Source organism: Cyrtonyx montezumae, unplaced genomic scaffold, assembly GCF_038088225.1.
Source record: "Cyrtonyx montezumae isolate F1298 unplaced genomic scaffold, pur_monq_1.0 scaffold_11, whole genome shotgun sequence".
NCBI lineage: Eukaryota > Metazoa > Chordata > Aves > Galliformes > Odontophoridae > Cyrtonyx > Cyrtonyx montezumae.
The window spans coordinates 10,405,791-10,428,408 of record NW_027071837.1 but is presented as its reverse complement, the minus strand read 5'-3'; the positions used below and the strand labels follow the sequence as shown (position 1 = coordinate 10,428,408).

At 47.0% G+C, this 22,618-nt stretch overlaps 1 protein-coding gene across 1 annotated transcript in view; it reads right to left on the bottom strand.

The window, feature by feature from the left end:
- Nucleotides 1–22,618, bottom strand: part of LOC136044291 (gamma-aminobutyric acid receptor subunit gamma-4) — a 31,598-nt gene that overhangs the window by 3,833 nt on the left and 5,147 nt on the right. The window contains exons 3-7 of the mRNA XM_065729531.1: nucleotides 22,476–22,543; nucleotides 4,435–4,655; nucleotides 3,762–3,844; nucleotides 2,337–2,474; nucleotides 777–929 (exon numbers count right to left, since the gene is read on the bottom strand). Coding sequence (XP_065585603.1) covers nucleotides 777–929; nucleotides 2,337–2,474; nucleotides 3,762–3,844; nucleotides 4,435–4,655; nucleotides 22,476–22,543 — 663 coding nt within the window. The remainder of the gene's footprint in view (nucleotides 1–776; nucleotides 930–2,336; nucleotides 2,475–3,761; nucleotides 3,845–4,434; nucleotides 4,656–22,475; nucleotides 22,544–22,618) is intronic.

Sequence of the window (22,618 nt, the reverse complement as noted above, 5' to 3'; positions counted from 1 at the left end):
CTGCCTGACGTTGATGGCCCCTTGCCACTCCTCACCCTTCAGAGGCCTGCAGGCAGGGCTGGAAATGCTACCTTCAATTATATGGAAAGTCAGCAAGGCTGGTTGGAGGTACAGCACTGGGAAGCAGAGCTTGCCGCAAAATACAGATGCAGCTGAAGTGCATCAAAGATTTGTAAAGCTCTCTCTAGCTCCTAACAAAGCAGGAGTCAATCAATGTAAGCTTTTATCCTGCCTCAAAGAGCCACTGCAGATGGTGGAGCAGATCTAAACAATAGGTAGAACTATTGCCATGTGCTGAGCTGCCAATATGGTGTGACTGATGAAGTCTGCCTACTCAGCTTCTAGCTCCTGCCAGAGTCTGGGACTCTATTTACATGGCCAAGCAACTTTGCTCATTACCTTACAACCTTGATGCCACTGGACCTACACTGAGTGCCTGGGAAGTGACAAGGTGATCTTCAGTCAGCACTGCATTGCCACAGTACTCCCTTTTCCTCTCCCTTTTGGAGCATAAGAACACCACACTGTCAGCTTGAGAAGACTGTGTTCAGAACTCAGATTAAAACATTAGCCTTTTGCCTTCTTAAAGTAGTCCATGCAAGCACAGATAGAAATTCAGCTGAGCTTGAGGACAATGGTATGAACAGAAAGAGGGGTGGACTTCACTAAGCTGAATAACACCTAAATGCTTTAGGAGCTTTCAGAATCCAGCACGTCCAGTCTGCTAGCGTTGCAGCAGTCAACAAGCAGCATATATGAAACAGCCCTTCTCTTACCCAGAGATGTCCTGGCTGGTGTAGAGTCTCTCTTGATCCAGAAGGAAACCCAGGAGAGAACAACAGTCAGGATGCAGGGAATATAGGTCTGAATGGCAAAGTAACCCATACGCCTACTTAAGTCAAAAGAAACTGTCATCACCATGTACTCCCCTAAAAGAAAAAAAAGAGAGAGAGGGACATTGGAATCATAACATGTAGCTTACTAAAGTACAGAAAGCTTCAGAATTTGGAGTGTTTCTGTTGCAGTTTACTAGTTGTTTTAAGTGTCCATCTGGCTGTTTTTGTGCCTGACACTGTGACTGCTCAGCTTGCTAGCATCATGGATAGCAGTGTGCCTGGTTGAGGTAGGTTTCGTGACTGGCTGGTGTTGTGGCTGACTTGCTGTTTTAGCAGTTGCCTAACTGGCCAGCTGTCTGGCCAAGCACACTGAATACTCTGTCAGGGAAAGTTTCAGGGAAGAAACTCAGGAGAGTTTTCATCTTCAGCTGATTGCTTCAGTGGTTTCTTTTCTATAGAAAGCTTTTTAGCTATAACAAGGCTGCATGGCCTGACTTGTCAACTAACTTCCTGAGCTGCAACAAAGGAGGTATCCGTCAATCAGTTCTTAGACTCTGGTTCTACCCCTGAAAAAGGTACGTGGTGGTAGACATCCTAATTGTTCATTTGGCAACTCACAGCAGAAGTTCTTCCTCTTTTTCAGAGGCTTATAGTGAGGACTGAAAGAAAGCAACCTGACAACTCTGGGGTTAAGACGGAGCCTGCAAGCAATTACGAAGAAAGAGAATTACAAAGGGCAAACTGGTGCATTCAATACACTGTTACTGCACCACTCCTCATCCTGGTTTGTGCTGCTTTTCTATCCAAGTTAGAGGCTGGCTGACAGCACTGGCAATAGTAGCTCTCCCCAAGGTGGGAAAAGCACTGCTTAAACTCGCTGCTTCAGAGGACTGAAAAATATGACCCACACACGTTTGACCACGTGAACAGGGATGCAAAGAGGCTTTCCTCAGTTGTCTGTGGGAAAGAAAGGGGATGTGAGCTACTATTAGGAGGAGCTGAAGGGCCTCCATCTCTTTGTTTCTTCACACATACAGCATTGTTTCTGGCTCTTAAATTATAGTTCAGGCATTTATCAGCCTCACACCACTTTACAGAAGGAAACACCAAGACAGAATTGAGATCTGCAAGTTCTGCTTTCTCCATCTGTGTTCTGATTATAATCACCCAGGAATCTACATAGCGTCCACATACACTATCAAGAGGGAATCTGAACTCCATCTCTTCTCCCTCATGACCCTTTGATTAAGGTTAGTTTCACTCACATCAGCATTGTCACCCTACAGTTCCTAAGTGTCTGTATTCTGGCCTGCTTTGGCTTCACTGCACCTTTCATGTTTATTACTTCTACTTTTAGTAAAGGTTTCCATTCTCAATGTTCCTCTAACTGTACTGTTGTGACCTCCCCCTTCCACCCACAGAGCTGTCCGGTGATCTCTTTGCATCCCACGAGGTTTCTTTTGCACTGATGTTTCTGTGGGCTGTCTCCCTTTGCCTCACCTGCTCCCGTCCTGAGAACTTCCGAGGTGTTCCTCAGCCCTGTGAAATCAAATTGGTAGAGCCTCCAGGTGCGCTGGTCAGAGACCTCAATGGAATAGCGTCTCCATCGGTAGACAATCTCCTCACGTGGGTAGCCATCTGGGGAAAGGGGAAAGATATCAACAAGAGAGTACATGATGTGCTCTCCCTTTCACACATCACCTTGGTTTACAAAAGTACTTGCACGATATTCTAGATGGTTTGTGAACATGAAGTTTTCAGGTAGATATTTCTGATGCCCTTGATTAGATTACCTTAGGTGTTCCTACATTCAATGGGAGCAGGGACTGCATTTCCCTCTGTTGACCATTTTCAGTCCTAGGGAAGGGAAAAGCAATACTAGAAATGCAGTCTTTCCAAGGACTAAAGTGCTGGGAAGTAGACTTGAGTTGGTGTAGCAGGACTCCCCCAGCATGAAATCTTTGAGGATTCCAGCACCCCTTGGGAACACGTGGCCTTCACCAATCCTCAAGGCTACTCTTCCTTCCCAGACATCAGTACTCCAAGAATACAAAGCTTCCAGTGTGGGAAGAAGCATGGCTGCGCCTGCTTTGAGTCTCTGTACCTCTCACACTGGGAGCTGATCTACGTATGGAGAAGGGTTGTATCCGCAGGCTGGAGAATGGCTTCTCCTGGTTCTGCCTTTCTTGGCAAAGAAACAAGCCTACTGTGAAGAAGAGACCTTGACACCTACAAGGAAGCTCCTCAGAGGAGGGAAGGAGCAAAGCTTGGCAGCTAAATCAAAGTGTGTTTCTAATTATCAAGACCGCATAGCATGTACGGTTAATTAGCAAAGAATGAGAGATGGCAAGAGATGAGGTAATGGTATCTCCTCAGATTGTTGCTTCCTTCTGAAGCAACTCAGAACCATGTGAGTTGCAGCTCCTCTGTGGCAGGGTAAGCAGGAGAGGCCAAAACAGGACTACAGTGACTAAATCAAATTTCCAACCAACGCATGAGGACAGGAATCTCTCAGTGCAGAAAGACAAAATTACCAATGAGATACAGCATTTCTGTACCAGTGGGTAGGGTCTGTGCAGTCTTCCTTGTTCTCTCCCCTTAGAAAGCAGAGGAGAATGGAGTTGCAATGCAGAATATCTTGTTTAGGAGGTCAGAATGAACAGAAAGTCAGTGAAATAAATAACTCCAAATGTTCACTCAGATAAAGAAGAAACTCAGAGGTGCTGTGAAATCTGTATCTGAACACCTCTTCTAGACCAAGACTGGAGGATGCTCTAGGGAATGATCAGTAATGGCCTCGGAAGAGGAACACAGAAATCAGGTGAAAACACAGATAAAAGGGAAGAAGGTCTTTAAAAAGAGTTTTACTGTGCTGAAGTTTCTCTACTTGCCTTCTAAAACTATTTTTAAAATACAGATACTCACAACTAGAAAAAACCAAGGGGCAGGAGTGAGTGTCCATTGGGAAATTCTGCAGCTGGAGCAGACATTCAGCCTCGATCGTCAGCCTGAGAGAGAAAGGGAGAGAGAGGCTGATGTTTTGTTTTAGTTCAGGTGGTTTGATTTCAGCACCATAATGTGACAGAGGGATTCTCGCTTCCTTAAAAGAGAGACACTAATTTGTTGAAGATCAGCCTGGTTGCAAGAACATTTCAAAACAGCAGCAAAACAAAGCATATGTTTGGATATTTTCAAAGTGAGGAAAAACATCTAATTTTCACATTCAGCAAGCCTTTTTGTTTAGTGAGCTTTTCAGATTCATTTCTGAGAGGGAATTTATGGGAAAAAGCACAGATGTTTATTATCAAATCAAAATAACTGGACTGACCAACACAGAGATTAAAACAATTTACACTTTGGAAACCATTTATACTTTTGGTTTTTTTTTTTCTCATACGATACAGAAAAATAGTTTAACGTTTTAGGGGGGGCTCTTTTCTTAGGAAGAGGAAAGACCATTCTGCAACCAGTATTGCATGTCTGGAAACATCAGCACTGGGAACCATCTCCACTACTCTGTCCCAGAACATCTGGAAAACACAACTTAACCATCTCGTTTCCTCACCTCAGCACCATCTATTGTACCATATGCACATACCTGAGTGTGTAGAGCACTTTTCCATCATTCCAAATGCGGAGGAGTTGATTCGGAGTGGTTATCCAGTGGGAATCTGCCCTCTTGGAGTTCCTAAAAAAGGTATCTGGGATCCAGATGCGGCTCACCATGTTAGTGTTCAGTGTGAGAGCCTTCAAGGTGCTGTTGAAACGAAGACGTCGGTCGTACCACGTCTGAGCAAAGAAGATATCAATGGTGTATTCCTGTGAAAGAGAAAGAAGAAAACACCTTTCTGAGAGGGATTCAGGCAAAGCAGAGCCATGTCCCCTGATCTGAAGGCCGCCAATTTGTATGTGTAGCCATAGTGGCGATATACATTAACCCAGTGAAATACCGACCTAATTTATAAATCATTTATACGAATAACTGAGACACTAAGGGCTCCTGGGCAGTGCTGATGATTAGAAAAGGAAGCTTCGGAAGAGCTGCTACGGATACATCTCATTTTTTTGTCCAACTGGTTCAATATTTGTTTTAGTATTTCGTAGATGGAAAGCAGGATTTCCAGCGTAATGAGAACTGGTTTTAGTGAGAGACAGAGTACCCAGGTAACCCCTAACTAGCACTTCTGGGAGGTAGCTCCTCTGGTTTTAGTGAGAGACAGAGTACCCAGGTAACCCCTAACTAGCACTTCTGGGAGGTAGCTCCTCTTTGGATTGGACTTGCACTAGTTTGCATCATTAGCCCAGCATTCTGCTGCTTGCTGCTGCGAATCAATTTGCTCCTTACCCTTTTTTTTTTTTTTTTTTTCAATCTAGTGGAGAAGGTGCTAATTAGTGCCATGCAGGAGCGTGTCTGGCACTCAGTGGTTGTTTGAACCAGGCCCCCAGCCTGAATCCAGGTCCACCAGCCTATACTGATGGCTGTCACCTGCTCCTGACTGCTCCTCTATGACTTGGTCTTTGTCCCCCTTCAGCGTTAAACAACCATGACCACAGAAGCATTGTTTCCTACTCCTGTGAGCAAAGGAACCACATCTGACTTCCTCATCTCTCCCCTTCTCTCTATTGATTTATCTCAGTGGAATTTTTATAACTGTAGCATGTCCTCCCTCACTGCTGGTTCAGATCTCACTTCTCAAACCACACCATTAAAATAGTCCCTCGGACGCTGTGTCCTGCCTGGAGGAGGCAGAGCAGGGCAGCATACAGCTCCCTGCTTCTTTTTCCTCACCCTTGCTCCGCTGTCAGCCGACCGGTAATGAATGATTGGAACCAGAATGTCCCTTGCATAGGAATGAGAGCATGAGAAAAGAGCATTTGCCATCAGGTGGTCAATTCACTCTCTGGGCTGGTCCTTCACCCTGGTTAGACAAGGGGATGAGCCAAGGTAATGAAAATGAGGTCCTAAAATAGCTCTAAATAGAAACAGATGCTGCACGTTAAGCTAAAGCAAGTTAAAAGTGATGACATTGCCTCCACAGACGACTCAAAACAGACACGAGGAGGCACAGCATTCCCTTTCAGAGGCACAGAGCTCAGACAACAGCAGTCCTCAAAGCCAGGTATGCAAGCATGCCCTCTGCCTGAACACTGGTGGTGGGGAAAGACCCTCTGGCATCTGAATGCTCTGGATTCCAGGTACTGCTGGGAAGTGGGCTATCTGGTGACAGAGGCACAGCTTATACTGCAAAACCATGAGATAGGGCTCACAGGCAGGCAAAGAAGCACTGCACAGCATGGACGAGGCAGGGGAGTGAGAGCCCAAGAAAACAATACTGACGGGGAGGGCTGACTTCATTCTCCCTGAGGAGATTTTCTTTTCCTTGCCAGCTTCTAGAGCCAAAATAACACAACACTTGATGTTCACCCGAAACTTCTGAAAGCCCTGTTAGAGTCACTACAAACTTACATTACTCCTCAGGAACAGGTGTAGGAGCAAGCAACAAAAAACAATGCAACAACATATCCAGGTTCCACGCCACCATCAGTTCTACCACTTAACTGGAAAACCCTGAGAGACCTCAGCAGTGTTGGCTGCTCAGGGCAGAGGCCCTGCTGTGAAGTTCATTATTCAGGTCTAGGACAACCAATGCTAAAGTTTCAGTAGAGCTGAGGGTCAGACATCCCATGGGTTTAGTGCTTGCTGTCAAGCCCAGGCTTTCAGAAGGGATCGGCATTAAAGAGCTCCTCTTGTGCCATTGACAGCCCTTGCAAAAAGCATAGCACACAAGTCATTTAGCTCTTCTGAAAAATGGGAGCTGTTATTGTCACTGTCTTGTAGTTTGATCTAATTTCAGTGGCTGTTATGCATGAGGAAGCACTCACTAGCTGAGGTACGTCCCTTGCCTTTAGATGGGGAGCCCATTGGGAAACATTGGTATTTACAAATGTATTTTCATTCAGAATTATCAGAGGCAAGATTCATATGAAAATGTATAAATCTGGCATTTGGGCATCTCACCAATAATTCTTTCTGGCTATTACTACGAATAACTCATTGCCTTTTCTAGATAGCAAGTCCTTAGATCCTTTAGATATTGTGCTTTTCACATTCCTCCTTCCTCCAAGGAGGCATTTGTGAGGGGAGTGCTCTGTGGTTCCACAACGACCTTCTGACCTTGTGCTTCACATCTTGTCAGGAGACTATCATGTGCATGGAGTAACACTTTCTCTTTCCATGGATCCCACCTCAGATGATTCACATCGCTGTGTGAGATCCATTCAGAGGAGCTGGACTCCCAGAAAACAACCTGCTGCTCTCCAGGGGACTTGGAGGCAGGATGAGCTCAGCTCCTAAAACTCGAGGACGTGCCGTTTCCTGAATTCATGCGTTTTCTCTCTGCCACTGATTCATTCTCAAGCATCAGAAGGAGACTTCTCTACACCTCGATTTCCCCATGTGAAAAAAGGTTATTGTAAAAAACGCCTCCAACATTACGGTACCATCTGCTGTGCAGCACATGGAGGTTGTTAACTTCTCTGGAACAGCATGGGCTTTTTAGGATTTTCAACAGAAGGAACTAGAGAAAAAAGAGGTATCGCTCTAAGAGTTGGGCTGTGCCATTTGGATCACATGTGGAGTAGCACACACATTTTGGCGTGAATGCAATCTCACGCTGAACTTCACTCATAAAATAATATAGCAATCTATCAGTAGAGCAAACACTGAAATACGTTGGAACACATATACACCATCACATGCGTTTATCTAAAGCCAAGGAACAACCTGCAGCATCAGCATTGCTGGTTGTGTAGGCTTGGATCTGGCTCAGCCTCCCAGCATGCCCTGCTGGCTATTGGGCACCCTCATCAGCAGGCACTGCCCCCCAGCTCGCTCCTTCCTGCACCTCCTCTCTCACCACTGTGCACATATGGGGAATCAGCCAGCATTTCCAGTTGGATTTGACCCAGGAGCTCTAACCAGGATTAAGTTCCTTGCTGTAGACCACGCCGCCAGATCTAATGCAAGTGAGGGCTGCCCGGTTTCAGACTAGCAGCTTAAACTTACAGGGTTAGCACGACACAGTCTGAAATCCACATTTTGCATTTTCAGGTTACCTTGTGCACCAGGCAAACACAGCTGTGCATTGCCAGGAGATCCTTGTGTAATCTGCACATCGACACCTGTATTGGCACCTGTCCCCCTGTATTCATCTACGAGATCCTTCCTCTGTTTTCTTTAGAGCTCAAGTAGCTGACAAATACCAAAACGAAAAGAAAAGCCACAAGCTGAAGGTAATTCTCCCTAAATTAGGATGAAGCTGAGGATTTAAAGACTTCTTTCTGCAACTTCAGTTTTTTGAAGGCATGGGGTTTTTTTTGTTTCTTTTTTTTTTTTTTTTTTTGCATTCAATAGCAACAAGAAATCTCAAAATAGAAGAGACAGAGACCTGGAAACGGTTTTCATTTTCTTCTACTGGAGAGAGACCTTGGAAAAATCCTAAATAACAGCTGGGGTGAGGGATTAATACCCTAGCTGGTCTCATTCTAGCTTTGATTGCTCTGATATTTTTCTCCATTTGTGGCACCCAGTTCCCTCTGCATCTCCAAGCACATCCCTTGTGCAGCACTACAAAGCAACCTGCTTGCTGGGAAGCATGGCTAGCACTTCAGGTAGGCTGATGTGAATCTGATGGGTCCATGCTGTCACTCCATCACAGAGTGAAACAAAGCAGCTATTTCAGGCACACCCTTTGGGATGCTGCAACTTAGTGAAATCTCAGGACTTGTTGGAGGAGACCCAGGAATGGGGTGCATTTCTTTCAAGGCCTGGTGGGTGCAGCTCACGCTAGGAAGCTTCTCCTCCAGATCTAGCTGCACTGAGCAACTCTCCACCCACACAGCCTTGCGCAGGCGAGCATTTCCCTCTCCACAGCATCCCACGCATCCCTCCCTGCCTGCAAACAGATCTGACAACACCTGAGCCGCACCCCGCAGTCAGCTTCATGCTGTGGGGAGCACACAAAAGGTCTAGAGAAGCTCTCCACGCTTTGATGCTAAATGAAATAACCTTATTTCAGAATAACCTTCAAATCTGATGCAAAATTTCTTGTCCACAGACATTGTGAGCAGAAACTTCCTTCTAGAATGATGTGTATGCACTGTTAAAAGGCAGCAGAGTATACATTTACTAACAGCATGAGCTGCTGCCTGACAGAGGTTGGGCAGTGCCAGGTTTTCCCTAGTCCTGTCACTGACACACAGTAATGACCACTTTGCTCTGGAAGCCCCCATTTCCCCACTCTGGTGCTGCTTCTGAATGCAGGGTGTGATGGAAAGGAAGGAACGAAGCTCCAGTGCAACAGAATTGTGCAAATCTCAAAGTGAAGAGAGACTCAGCTTTGTCTTCCCAACACAAAGAGTAAAAGAAGGAGAATATAAATTCCACAATGTTTGCAAGGTCCTCCTCTCTCCAAGTCACACCTCTGACAACTCTCTGGCCACGATGCTGGAGTGACTGGGGGAGCTCTCAAGGACAACAGGAACGGAGCTCCAATGATATGTGTTTTCAAGGTGACACACTGAACTTCCCATCTGTTTCACTTCTGCAGTGCTGTCCTTGTCTGAATGTCTTTTGCCTCTGCCCAGGGAATCTCAGTTGAGAGAGTGTTCTTTTTATAATACATCACCACGTCCTGTGCTCTTGTCAGGTGCCTTCCAACAGGACATGCTGTACACGCTATGCTGTCGATTGCAAACTCCCCAATCATGCTTTGCTCACCTTTGCAGTCTCTGCAGATGGAACTGGACAGGGCTTTCAACACCAAACACTGCCTCCTGAGATCTCTGCCTGCCAGCTCCCACACACCTCTGCTCATGCCTGCTCCCATGCATGCGCAAGCAGGGACGCGACGCTCAGTCCCAGCTGCACAAAAAGAAACCTAAACTTTGAGATATCCATCCCGCAGTGCAATTCCCTGTCAGAGCTTCCTTCACATCAAACTGCCAACAGTGGTGACCCGTAGAGTTACAGATTCCAAAACAGGCAGCTGTAGTTCTGGCAACTTACAGGTTCCCAGCTGCAGACCACCCAAGGTCATGAAAAATTAACTGGTTTGCTGGCACAGAGGGCTTTGAACATGTTTGAACACTACTCATCCTGTTTTTGAGTAACTGCTCACCAGGAAAAGCAGGCTTTTATACCCACCAACAAGCCCAGATTGCTTCTTTCCCCCAAACCCTTCCTTCTGAGCTGTTCTCTTGTAACGCCACACGCTGTCCTTCAGTATGTTATCTCCTTATGTGAAACCCCCATGACAGCTGATGATATTCATTGTACCTGCTCCTCTGTTCATGGGAATGTAACCCAGTACACAGAATCTGTCACTGCGAGCTACAGGGGCACGTGACCTAGACGTGTGTCTGTTGTAGCATCTGATTAACAGTCATTACCCAAAGGATCAAGGAAAGTCCTTGAGTCGAGACATGACATCAGCCAGACTCTGGTTTATAGAAGCACGATCTGTCTGCACTGTCCCCGATGAGGCTATTATTGAAAAGGCAGAGGCATGCGATGCTATATACAGATGGGACAGAATTGATTAAAGAGGAAGATCCTGAACACTTAATGAAGTACTATGCAAAGCACCACAGGGAAGAAGCTGCCTCTTTCCAGTTTGTATTCACACCACCCTCAGGACAAGGCATGGCCTGGGTGGAAATTCACGTGTAAAGACCTTCAGAGCCAAGCAAGGATGCAGCCCAGTTACTGGAATCTCTAGGAAATGCCTGGGCTGCTTGCAAAGCAAAGCCATGCATGGCTGAAATGTTGTTTGCATATCAAACTTTACCTCTGAATGCTTGTACACCCTCCATGATGTTTGTCTTGCAGCAACTCTGTGTCAGAAGAAGAAAGCAGGTGTTGGGAGAGACAAGGTGAGGACAGAACCTCATAGGATAATGGGAAGAGAATTCTTAGCACTTCAGGCAGGAGCTCTTGTTTATTTGTCCTTTAAGCTGATGGGGTGTTTGATGAGACAAGAAGAGATTTCCTTTGCAAGGGCTAAAAGCTGAACCTTCTCACTGTGTACAATTAACTCAGCAAGGCTGCTCCCTCAGGACAGCCTCGTAAGATTCAGATGAGATGCTGGAATTCCTTTAATTGCACCTCCCGTTCCCATGCCGCTCACTGCAATTAAAATGAAGCACCACGATGGGCACAGTCCGACTCTGCCTAGGACTGCAAGAGAGGCTGCTGCAGCCCCCCAGGTCCACACAAAGGGAGGTGGGTGGTCCCATTAATCTCCTCCCAGGGAGAGCAGTCCAGAACACTGTCTGAGATTGTCATGCCATCCCTGTGGAGATGTCTCTGAGGCTCTCATTGTCTGGAACGTGGACTACTTGGACCTGCTCCTTGCCCCCTAAAAAAGCAGAGGCAGGAGCAAGAAGTGTGTCCTGTTGCAGAGAAATGGCTCACAGGTGAAGTGAAGGAAAGCAGGCAAGTCCACCAAATGCTAATAAATGACATGAAGCATGTAGCTGTGCTGTTTCAAAGCATTAAATCAAGCATCCTGCTGGGTGTAGGGCACACCAACTGGACGTGTCCCTCTGCCTACAACCTGGCACCTCACATAGAAGGGGATTTTGGTTTGGCTGTACCACTGCCTTTTTACCAGACCCAAGCACAGCCTGCAGCTGCTGTTGGTTCACCCAATGGAGGTGTTGAAGTCAGCACCGTCTCTGAGACTTAGGCTCTGATTCTCACTCACACCCAGTTCCTTCTACACTACTTGAAGGGAGCTGAGAATCTTACAGAGGCCAAGTAGTTCAGTGAAAACTGTAGACCTCTACAGAGGTCTCAGCACTCTGCTTTGCTTCTCCTGCTTTCAGTACCCCACTCTGTAATCCTTTCAGGCAGTAGCTCATGACTCTGCTTTTCTGCCTCATCAAGAAAGCATTGCTACCCTGCCCATACGCCCCCACAAACAGAAACAGCTTCAATTATAGTGGCCCTATTCAAGCATCACATCATTTCCCACCCCCTTGGTACCTTCTTAAGGGACTTTGCTTCATCAAGTAAGGCATACACTCTCCAGGGCAGCGGCTGATTCTCTCTATGGACTGGAACATGCCTAATGATCTCAGCTGGATGCTAATTGTCATGCAAAAAGAATAAAGAAAGTCCCTCCCACTCCAGACTTAACGATGGAGAAATTGCTACAGAAGCTGAGATTTGAGGTCAAGATGGAAAGGAAAGGGTGGCAGAGAAAGGGAGCCACGAGAGCTTTGCTTTCTATGTGGATCAGAGCTGGAAGCATCCTCCCAGCGCAGAAATCTCATGGCATGGCACAATGGTGTGCAAAACCAGAGAGGATAAGAATAGGCAAATGACGTCAGGCAGTGTCCTCTTGCCCCAACAGACTCCTACCATGGCCAACTGCAGGAGTTTAGGGACAGAGTATGCAGAGCAGGGAATGCACTACAAGCTTTCCCTAATTATGCTCTCCTCTGAATGACCTACTTGCTCCCAAAAAGCACTGAGCTCTCACACAGCCTTTTCAGGCAGCACGTTGGCAGGATGTCCTGAAGAAGCATTGCTAACCACAACCATGCTGTGCCTAGGGGATAAATCACAGGTTGTGGTGAGGCAGCAGACTTCCCAGGGCTGCCCCACACAAGAAGTCATAGGATCATTTAGGCTGAAAAAGACCCTTACGATTAATCCCACCATCAACCTAACACTACCAAGTCCACCTCTAGATCATGTTCCTAATGTTACATTCACAGCACAAAGCCTCACGAGGAAGAAGCCTTGCTTAGGCAGCATGGCTCAGCTCTCCAAGAATCAGTGAGCCAGGATGACACTTAAAGAGATCCATGTCCCAGATGCTGATGCTACAATGTCCTCTCACCAAAACAAGTTTCAGAGGGCACAGTACATCCCTACTGCCCACATCTCTGAGATTCTGTCCATTGTAAAGAAATACGTGTGCTGGCCAGGAGGAAAACCAGTGTTTGTCTGTAAAAATCCCTTTCTAACCCTCAACTCCAAGGGAAAAAAATTACATACCTAAAATTAAAAAAAAAAAAAAAGAATCTGAGGAAGTTCTGCTTTCACAAAGTGGGAGGGTTTTGTGCCCTCTGCAGAAATTGTCACTCCTGACACTGTGCTCTCCTGGTCCTAGATAAAGAATGAGCATTCTCTGTTCCAATGACTCTTTCAAGGAAACCTGTTTCATCTTGTCTCTCATGCCCCTTGCTGTGCTTGCCAGTTTTCTCTCCTGGCCCTGCCAGTTCCTCAATTTAGCTTCTTCTCCCTGCTTCATGTTGTTTTTCCTTTCTCAGTTCTTCTTTTCAAGCTACCATAAAAATCACAGCCCAGCCTAATGTGATTTAAAGGGAGCACAGGCTGAGGGAAGCAGCTGGGAGAAAGGAATCAGGTTACAGAAGAAGGACAATTTCTGTATCAATTGTTGAATATTCAAGGGCAAAGCAAGCTGGATCACAGTTACGGAAGGGACACCGAGCCAAGTGATGCTCCTTTCCAGCAGCACAGCCACTTTTCAGCCATTTGGAAGCCAGGACACCAGCCACTGGGCAGTGAGGTGGTTTTCCTCCCCCACTCCTGTGTTTTGATTCACACGTACCCCATCCAGCTGCCTGGGAGCCACCATCACCACCTGCCATTCTCCTATTGATCAGAGATCATCAGTCGGCTAATCCACTTCCAGCTAACTGCAGATCAGAGAGCAACCACAGAACCCTCACAGCAAAGCCCTCTTTGCATGAAGATGGACATAAAATGTCCCCAGCTACCATCAGTTCCACACCTTCAGCATATGCCCATTTCTCCAGGCCCTACCTGCTCCCTCACTTGTGACCCTAACAAATCTCCCACCAGCACAAAAGGTTGAAGACTGAGGCACCCAAGACATGCATGGGGGGAAGCAGAGTGAAGTGGAGCTCTTCTTCAGCCCCTCACTGAGGCCTGCTCACGTGCAGTTTGCTTCATGGGCAATTAGACAGCAGCCCCTCACATGAAGCTGGGGTGAGCAGTGCTGCCCTGACACCATAAGCTCCATCTCCACCTCCCAGCACCTCTACCAGGATGCAACAGTCCAGATATTCAGCTCTGAGCATCAAGGCACGGAGAGGTTCGTGATGCACATTGCCTGTGGTCCCACATGGCTGCTGAATTTGGAGAAACATGCCATTTCCCTGCACACTTACTGCAGGCAAATTTCACGCAGCCTTTAAGGGAGATGGTAGGACGCCTTCATCTGAAGGTGAAGGAAATAAATAGAACCAATATCTACCGAAAAAACTTCTGCTGAAAATAAACTAAAAGCGTCAAAATCTAAAATGAATTACTGCAACCACATCATTTCACTTAGAAACTTCTTTTTCTCTTTCAATAAGCTAACAAAATATTTTCCTTTACCCTTATCTGATTCATTTCATTTCAACTTCTATTTCCCAATCTTCATTCTAATGCTTTAGTTACAGGGCAGAATTTATCACCGTATGAAAAGCAAAGCAAAGCATTCTGATGATGCCACATGTAAATGTTTTGGTTGTCCCTCAACCCATTCTCCCTCGGAAATGCTGAAAAAATTTTATCTGTCTCAGCAAAGGTGGGAGTGAGAGCTGCACCCCAGTGCAGTGAACCCCAGACCACAAACCCCAGACTCTGCCACCGCACTGACTTTCCTCTCATGCACCTTAAATATCCTGAACTCTCCTGTGGGGAGATCTAAAGCCTTCAGCTCAGATAAATCAACTGCCTTAAAAATAATTCAGCCCATCAAGTGACAACTATTGGTACAGCTCAGAGCCTATATCTTTCAAATTTGACACAATAGTGCTTTCCCTTTGACTTGGGAGAATCAATTTAATGAGGTTCAGAGCACAGATTAGTACTAGAGTCAAACACATGCTTCCTGGCCCGGCCACAAATCCACGTCTGTGCAGAGACGTCAGCCTCTGGGTACCTGAAGAGCATCTCCATTAGCTGATGGGTTTGTGATGAAGACAGCCACATCCACACTCCTCTCGATGAGCTGCAGCTGTGTGGCTGCTCCAAGCTTGCATCCCCAAGGCACATCCAGGCAGAATTCCTACTTCTCATTGATCCAAGCCACTTCTACACCTGTGCACCCAGCAAAGCCTCTTCTGATGCTCTGGCATAGCTCCTACTGACTGAGACAGATCACACCAGAGCTCAGGGATGTCCCTGCAGCCTGGCTACCCTACTCAGAGCAAGGAGAGCTGGCTGTTACTGGGAAGCTGTCATTAGGGTTTTTTTTTAAACAACAGGAGACCCGGTGCTGGTGGAGATCTCTGGAAAGAGAGACCCAGATGCAATGGTTGCAGCTATGAGATATGTTAGAAAGGTTTTCTGTGGTTAAGGGTGAGGAATTGCATGTTACGACACAAGCATCTCAGCTCACCACACAAACATCCTTCCCTACCTGCAAGGACTCTGGGCTACAAAAACTTGTGTTAAGATTGGAGAAATCTCCTTTTTCTTCAGCCAATGGCTGGCACAAAGTAAATGCAGAATGGAGCCATTTCTGCCAGCAGAAGGCCAGAAACCAGATCTGTGAAAGAATTTACAGAAGCCACTTGCTAAATTACTTGCATTAGGTCTGATTTTTGGGCAGTCCTTTGTGGAGCCAGGAATTGGGCTCAGTGATCCTTATGGGTCCCTTCCAGCTCGGGATAGTCTGTGGTTCTATGAATTATGAACGTTGACATCCCACACTGCCCAAGGTCTGCTTCCTGAGTGCTGTATTGACACTGCACTTTGAGAAACCCAACAGGGCACAGTCACCATCTCCATTTAGCATCTGATTGGGGATGTTAATTAACTCTGGGGCTTTGTTCTCCAGAAATGCCTCCAAAAAACAGCCTTTTTCCTCTCCAGAATCCATCTGTCCAGGTTGTCATCTTCTATTGAGCTCCAGATTCTAGGAGCAAACCCCCAGCTTTTTGTTCATCTTTGCTGATAAGAAACTCCTCGTGTTTTCTGCACAATAAACAGCCTATAAATAAAATGCCGACATGGATGTCACACAGAAAATATCTGGAGGGGATTAGTGTATGTTCTAGATAATAAATGGAGCTGGTTGAATTATTCATAGCAAATAAATCAGCCCTTATCTGGTTTGGGAGCAGACCCTGAAACTTGTGAAGCTCTTGGGATATGTCCAGGGTGGGAATAACTCATTTACTCCATTAGACCCTCTGTGCAGCTCATGATTTGTCCCACACATAACACATGACCTCCTATTCCTCAGTGGCCTCGTGGATTTTTTCTTAAGACAATGACAGATTTTGTTTCCAGGAGGGCTGGTGCCCTTCTCTGCCTACCTAACTGCACCACCACGGGAACATGAGCAGCTACATGGGGAGCAGTCCCCCTCCTAATGCTGGGGCACGCAGGGCGAGGCTCAGGTGGCTGATTCTGAATGCCAAGGAATTGAGAGATACGAGCTCCCTGAGCAAATGAGTATTTGTGCAGCTGTTAGAAATGCACCGCCAGCCCCAGCGAGGAGCTGCACCGAGCCACCACTCAGGCGTGGAAACCAACAGCCAGGAAAAGCACCAGGACCCTTCATACTCATTTCCCAGCACTTTAGTTTTCTACAACATACGTCTTTATTGGGACCAAAACCTGACCTTGCTCATTACACGAGTGTTTCCTGTGCTGCGCACCAGGCAATGCAAGTCCTTGGCAGAACACCGCTGCGCACCGTAGATGCTGCAGTCCACCCCAGCCGTGGGTGCATCTGGGCTGTTGCCTCCTAAACAGATGATTTGTGAAGCGTGTTTAAGTCCTTTCAGTTGAGAAGAGCTGCGCAACTGCTGGAGTGTTATCAGGAAAGGAGGGGGAGGTAACACATTCCCTTTACCTATAGGCTTATCTTGCGCTCCAGAGCACAGCGTTCAAGCATCTTAAAAAGCAAGCCATTTTCATTTCATTTCCTTCCTACTTATTCCAAAGCAGCTGAGGCTAAGTATAATCAAGACTTAAGTGTTCCTCAGAGCCAGACAATTATTACCGGTCTCGCTTTCCCCATCTATTAAGAAGGAATGAAGATATTAACCTGAGCCTTGCAGCCTGACACCAGGGCTGTTGCTCCGGGCTTCCTGCAGTGGTTCCCATGCTTGCTGCCTTCCCACAAGCCCAGCTCACTGCTCAGGATGCAGCTCTGCTTCTGAGCGAGGTGCCACTGAATGCCGAAGGGCTCTCAGCAAGGCTTAGCCAGGTAAAACCCAGCTCCTCCCTTGGAGATCTTTGCCCTCGCTGCTGGGACAGCTCAGACGAGCACAAGCAGCTGCCGACTCACCGCACGCAGTGGCACCCACGGGGATTTTGCTCCGAGAGCTGCACTTCAACCTCTCAACCACCCGCAGCTCCAAGTGGGGAAGGAGCAATGAGGGAACAGGGCTGTGCGGGCAGCCCCTGCCTCCCCGTGCCACTAAGGCAGCCCTGTGCAGAAACCTGCAGGTGGTGGTGAAGAGCCCAGGCCCCCCAGGCCTGCAGCCCCCTCCCACCACTGCCCCACATCAGCTTCAGCTGTGGCAGCCCGACCTTCCCTCCCGACTCCTCAGGATTTCATGAAAGCAGTCAGTGGGGAGTTCTCCTCATTCACGCTGTGCTTATACTTTTAAATTATAAAGTGTGTCAAATGAGGATTTAATTTATAGTTAACAAGACAACGTTTGTAAATTAATTATTCATCATCTGATAACGAATAAACATTTCCCCTGTTCTTCCCCCACCCCTCCTTCCTTCTTCCCAGGGTTTCACAAATGCATCATACATGCAAATCTATTAAATCTATTCTGCAATACTCTAGACACGGGAAAATATGTTCTTCATCCTCAATTTCGTTAGTGTGTTGCATGGTAACTACTGCAGCCAGGCACAGCATTATGAATTTAATCGTGCGTAGCTTCTCCTACCTAAAGAGGGGAGGGAGGGAATGTTCAACACGTGCATTTGGATACATCACCCTCCTTGGATGCCAGTTTCCCCCTCAGTGGGGGAGGTAGGACAATAATTTGTCGCTACAGTGGAGGCAGGAGCTCAGTGCTAGCCCATGGAAAAGGCATACTCTTCAGGAGCAGCAGAATTTGGTGATTCCTGGTGAATGGCAGAGCCACCTTTTGCTCTTTTTGTCTTTGGTATCATTATGACCAACGATGGTTTACAATCTCAGCAGAACTTTCATCAAGTTAGGCTACAGAATTGCATGCACAGGGGCATCTTCTGTTTTTAACACCTTCGTATGCACCACAGAGGAGTCTCCAGCACCAGAACTAACTCAACCTTCACTACCTTTAATCCTGATCACCCGAAGACACCAAGGCAAGCCCCTGTCTGAAAAACATGTGTCCACTTGGCGAGGAGGCTGCTGCAGTGCTTGCACCATGTTCTCCACATTAAGTCCTTGTGCCTCACATTTGGTTTTGCTCAAGAAAGGAAGAAAAGTACATTGCAACTCAGATCTCTGGGAGGACATGAAGAGCAGGACTTGCTCCATTGCAAAGCTAGGAACAGAAGCAGTTTTTCAGTCCCACCCCTTGCTGATCCTCATGGACACTTTCAGGACTAAAAGACACTCAGCCCCAACATTTGGCAAATAAATTCTTTCTACAGAACCATTTCCTGAGAGTTAAGCATTCCTAAAAGAAGGTGATCCAGAGCTCTAGGCGCCCTTGACACCAGTGAAAGCCATAATCCTTAGCAATAATGCCATTACCAAACAAAACCAGGAGCAAATACCTTCAGCAAACAACCAGTCAGTGACAGATTTGAACCCAGAGCCCCACCCCTAGGTCCCCAACTACTGCAGCCCTCCCTAGAATATCTGCCTGTGAACACTTAGAGAAGAAGCAAGGCAGGTTTTTGCATCATGCTTAGTGACACGCCAAGGACACCTAACATCATCTGTGTTAATGGGAATCTAATTGGGCATCCAAATCTGTGGCACAGCCTGGAAAACTACAGCACTGCGGGTGATAACTCATTTGGCTTGAGGCGCTGCTGGCTGGCACCCAGTGGCAGCAGGCAGCCCTGGAAGAGCTTGCAGCCACGTGCCTTTCCCCAAAGGCATCTTCCCAATACCCTGGGAAACCCAAGTGCCTCAAACACAACAGGTTCAGACGATAAGAAAGCCACTTGTGCCCCTTTCAAAATCCCAGCCCACTCAGCAACCAGAGTATGAAGCACTGGGGCCCGACAGAAACAGCTCCTTCTCACACCTTTTCCTCTCAGCGCATCTACAGAAGGATACAACCCTACAGAGGCCTCAGGCTCCTAAATACTATTCCTTTAATTTAACCATCTCCTTGCTTTCTTTCTGGAGACTGCCCCAGAGCTGGCACCGCTTAGAAAGTCCTTTTCATAGACGAGGGAATACAAAATATGCTCAAGTACCTAAATAGGAAACAAGACTGCCATTTTGATCTACAAGAGATACCAGGAAATCACTTCACATTTCTTCGCCCTCCAAACCTGCCTGCGTTCTGCTGACTCCTGAATGTTAATGTTATTTATGACAAATGATTGATGAGAAGGATGCAGAATTCACACTCGGCGCAGGGCATTTTCAAATCACCTATTCATTTTTAAGGACCGGAATCAGTTTTGCATCCTGACGTGATTTATCATTTGGAGGTTGAGCAGCAGCGACGCAGGACCAGCTCCTAAGCACTGACAGAGCATCACCAGGCTGCAGACAGCAGTGAGTGGTTAACCCTGTGAGGGGTGAGCAGAAGATCACAGGACACTAGTAGTCAAACTGTGTTGTTTTCCTGGAGCTTCCTCCCCTGCCAGCATATCAGATGCTCCTTCAGACGTACAGGTCTAACCCAGTAGCCACAGTCATAGTGCTGTATTTCTTAAGGCAAAACTGGGTGTTTACCTTCTATACAGCCTGGCCTCGTGCAAGAGAAATGTTTACACCCAAGATGCTGTTATTGCAATGCTCCTGAAAGAGATCAGTGCATCATTTCCCCTCCAGTGTCTTTTCAGCTTGCATGAAGCTCTGTGTCTGCAACAGGCACCACAGACGCCCAGGTGGAACAGCTAAAAGAAATCTCACCATGGACTCAGGAAAGATCTAGATCAGAGATTCTTGTTCCCTTCCCCATGTATTCCCTCAGGTTGTTTATGAGGGGAAAAGAAAAAAAGAAATGAAAGTTCGGGTATATGGGACAGGCCTGACAGCTGAGAGAAGGCAGAGCTTTCCTTACAGAAGGAGCTCTAAAAATGGGAATGGTACATGCCCAGCAAAGACGATCTTGGATCACACACTTGATGCCAACCTGCCAGTGGCTGGCACAACCTTCTGAATGACTTAATTTGTTGCATCAGTGGGGAAGAACAAACAGATGAAGCAGCCAAGTTCAGCCATGACACTGTGGCAGTTTTGTTACAGCCCTTTTCTCGTTTTTCAGAAGTTACAGGCAGGTGCAGTCTCTCTCCTGAGCCAGAAGAAGAATACAGCAGTGCAGATGGCAGAAGGCTGCCAACCAAGATTAAAAGACCTAGGTCCAGCAGTCCTCAGGACCTTTAGTATCAGCCCAGCATCTCAGAAAGGAAGGTTAATCTTAAGGGCATCCCTGATTCAAGCTTCAGAAGTTATTTCAGAGGATGGGGCAGCAGAGATTTTCCCCAAGTACACTCTTACAGACATCATATGGAAGTGTCTTCAGGTCCCTCCCAGCAGTGACCAGAAAGTCCTGTGACCCCTCTGAGATGCTAGGATGAGAAGGAAGCAGTGGACACAGCTACTCTATCTTATAGATTTCCCAACACAGTGAAGAAGCTGAACATGCCTGAAGGCCCAAGATTTGCTGCCAGATTATCAGCTCAGCGGATCAAAAACTAGTGAAGGACTGGGATGGGCGCACATACTCCTCACATACGCATCACTATGGCATAAGCTTTGTTTCTTAGGAAACCAGACTAACAGTGCCTGTTGCCTCTGCTTTGAAGAAGAGATGAACTCTGAATGGGTTCTTCTGAGCCACTCTTTGCTCCCCACCCCCACTTGTGGTCACGCAGAACTCCGAGGGAAATGGAGTTTCCAAGAGATCGATAAAAGGGTAAGGGAAACAGATGAAGAGGAAAGTGGAAGCATGAGAATATGCACTGTGGCTTGGCTTGAATTTCTTGGCACTTCCAGGCAGGTCAAAGCAGATGTGTGCTGACAGACAGAGGTGACAGCCCGGGTTAGGCACCACCAGCTGTGGTTCTTCTCCCAGAGACCTGACCCACAAATATAGGGATAGGAAAGGCTGCTTTGAAATGATTTTGGGATTGAAACTTGTCCTACATCTACAGTGCCATTCCTCCATCCCCTGAAGACATTGCTTAGTGGAAATTTTCTACTTGGGAAAATAAAAAGGTATCCATCCTGAGAACTCTCTTTTTTTCCCAGCTCCTTTTTAGGAGGGGGGGGGGGGGACGGGGGACTTGTTTCTGCTCCATTTTGTATGGAGAGAGACAAAGAGTTAGGCTATCCTGGCTCTCTCCCTCATCCTCTCTACCATGTTGCCCCATGTCTTTCAAAGTCTGACAGAAGATGAAAAAAAACAGTAATGAAAGCTTCCTGTGAAAAATAATCAACACTTGCTCTCCAGTGTGTGGCCTGGAGGCTCTGCAGAGCAAGGAGCATCTCTATGGAGACTTTCCAGAGCTCCCAATACAGCAGAGGCTTGAACCATGAGCAGAAGCCATCACAGTGACAGTGGCATTATCTAAGGTGGCAGGAGCAGAAGCAGAGTATTGAATATGAGACATTCCCCTCCCAGCATCACAGGCTTTCTAGGTGTCCATACATGGCAACAGTTTCTCTCTCTCCCAGCGACTACAGCATGAGCTCTGACAGGGCAGAGCAGTTCACCTGAAGCATCCTGGTGCTCATGTTCTTCTCGGCAGAGCAGGAAAACCAGGCAGCCACACGTGGCTGGTGGAGATGAGAAAGCTTGTGAGGATGGCAGGGTCACTGAGCTCACTTTGCTCCTCTCCAGAAATGGCAGTAAAACCATCCACACCCCAGTTATCAGCAGGTCAGAGCACTTCTTCACAACAAATCCACCTCTTAGTATCATAGAAATGTTAAAGTTGGAGAAGACCTCTAAGATCAAGTAGTCCAACCACCAACCCACTCCCCCCATGCCCACTAACCACATCCCTCAGTGCCCCAGGGGCAGCAACTCCACCAGCTCCCTGGGCAGCCTGTTCCTGTGCCTCACCACTCTTCTGCAGAAGAAGTTTTCCAACCTGAACCTCCCCTAGCACAAATTGAAGCCATTATCTATTACAGTTACCTGGGAAAAGACGCCAACCTCCATCTTGCCACGGTCTCCTTTCAGGGAGTTGTAAAGAATAACAAGGTCTGCCCTAAGCATCCTCTTCTCCAGAATAAACAATCCCAGTTCCATCAGCCACTCCCCATAACACTTGGGCTCCAGCTCCTTCGCAGCTCCATTGCCCTTCTTTAGGCATCTCCAGAGCCTTGACATCTTTCTTGCAGTGACACCAGTGAGACACAAGCCAGCTGCCTCCCACATCCCATGCCCTCAGCTGCAGCGTTCTGCTCCTACAGCAGAGATGCCACTCACCATTTGGATGACAGACACAGGCCCAATGCTGTTCACGTAGATATCCACATCAATAAATGTAGGCTTGACTGTAAAGAAAATAAAATATGTAAGAGAGCTGGGAGCCAGAATCACTAGTGAAGGACGAGGGGGAGTTGTAGGTG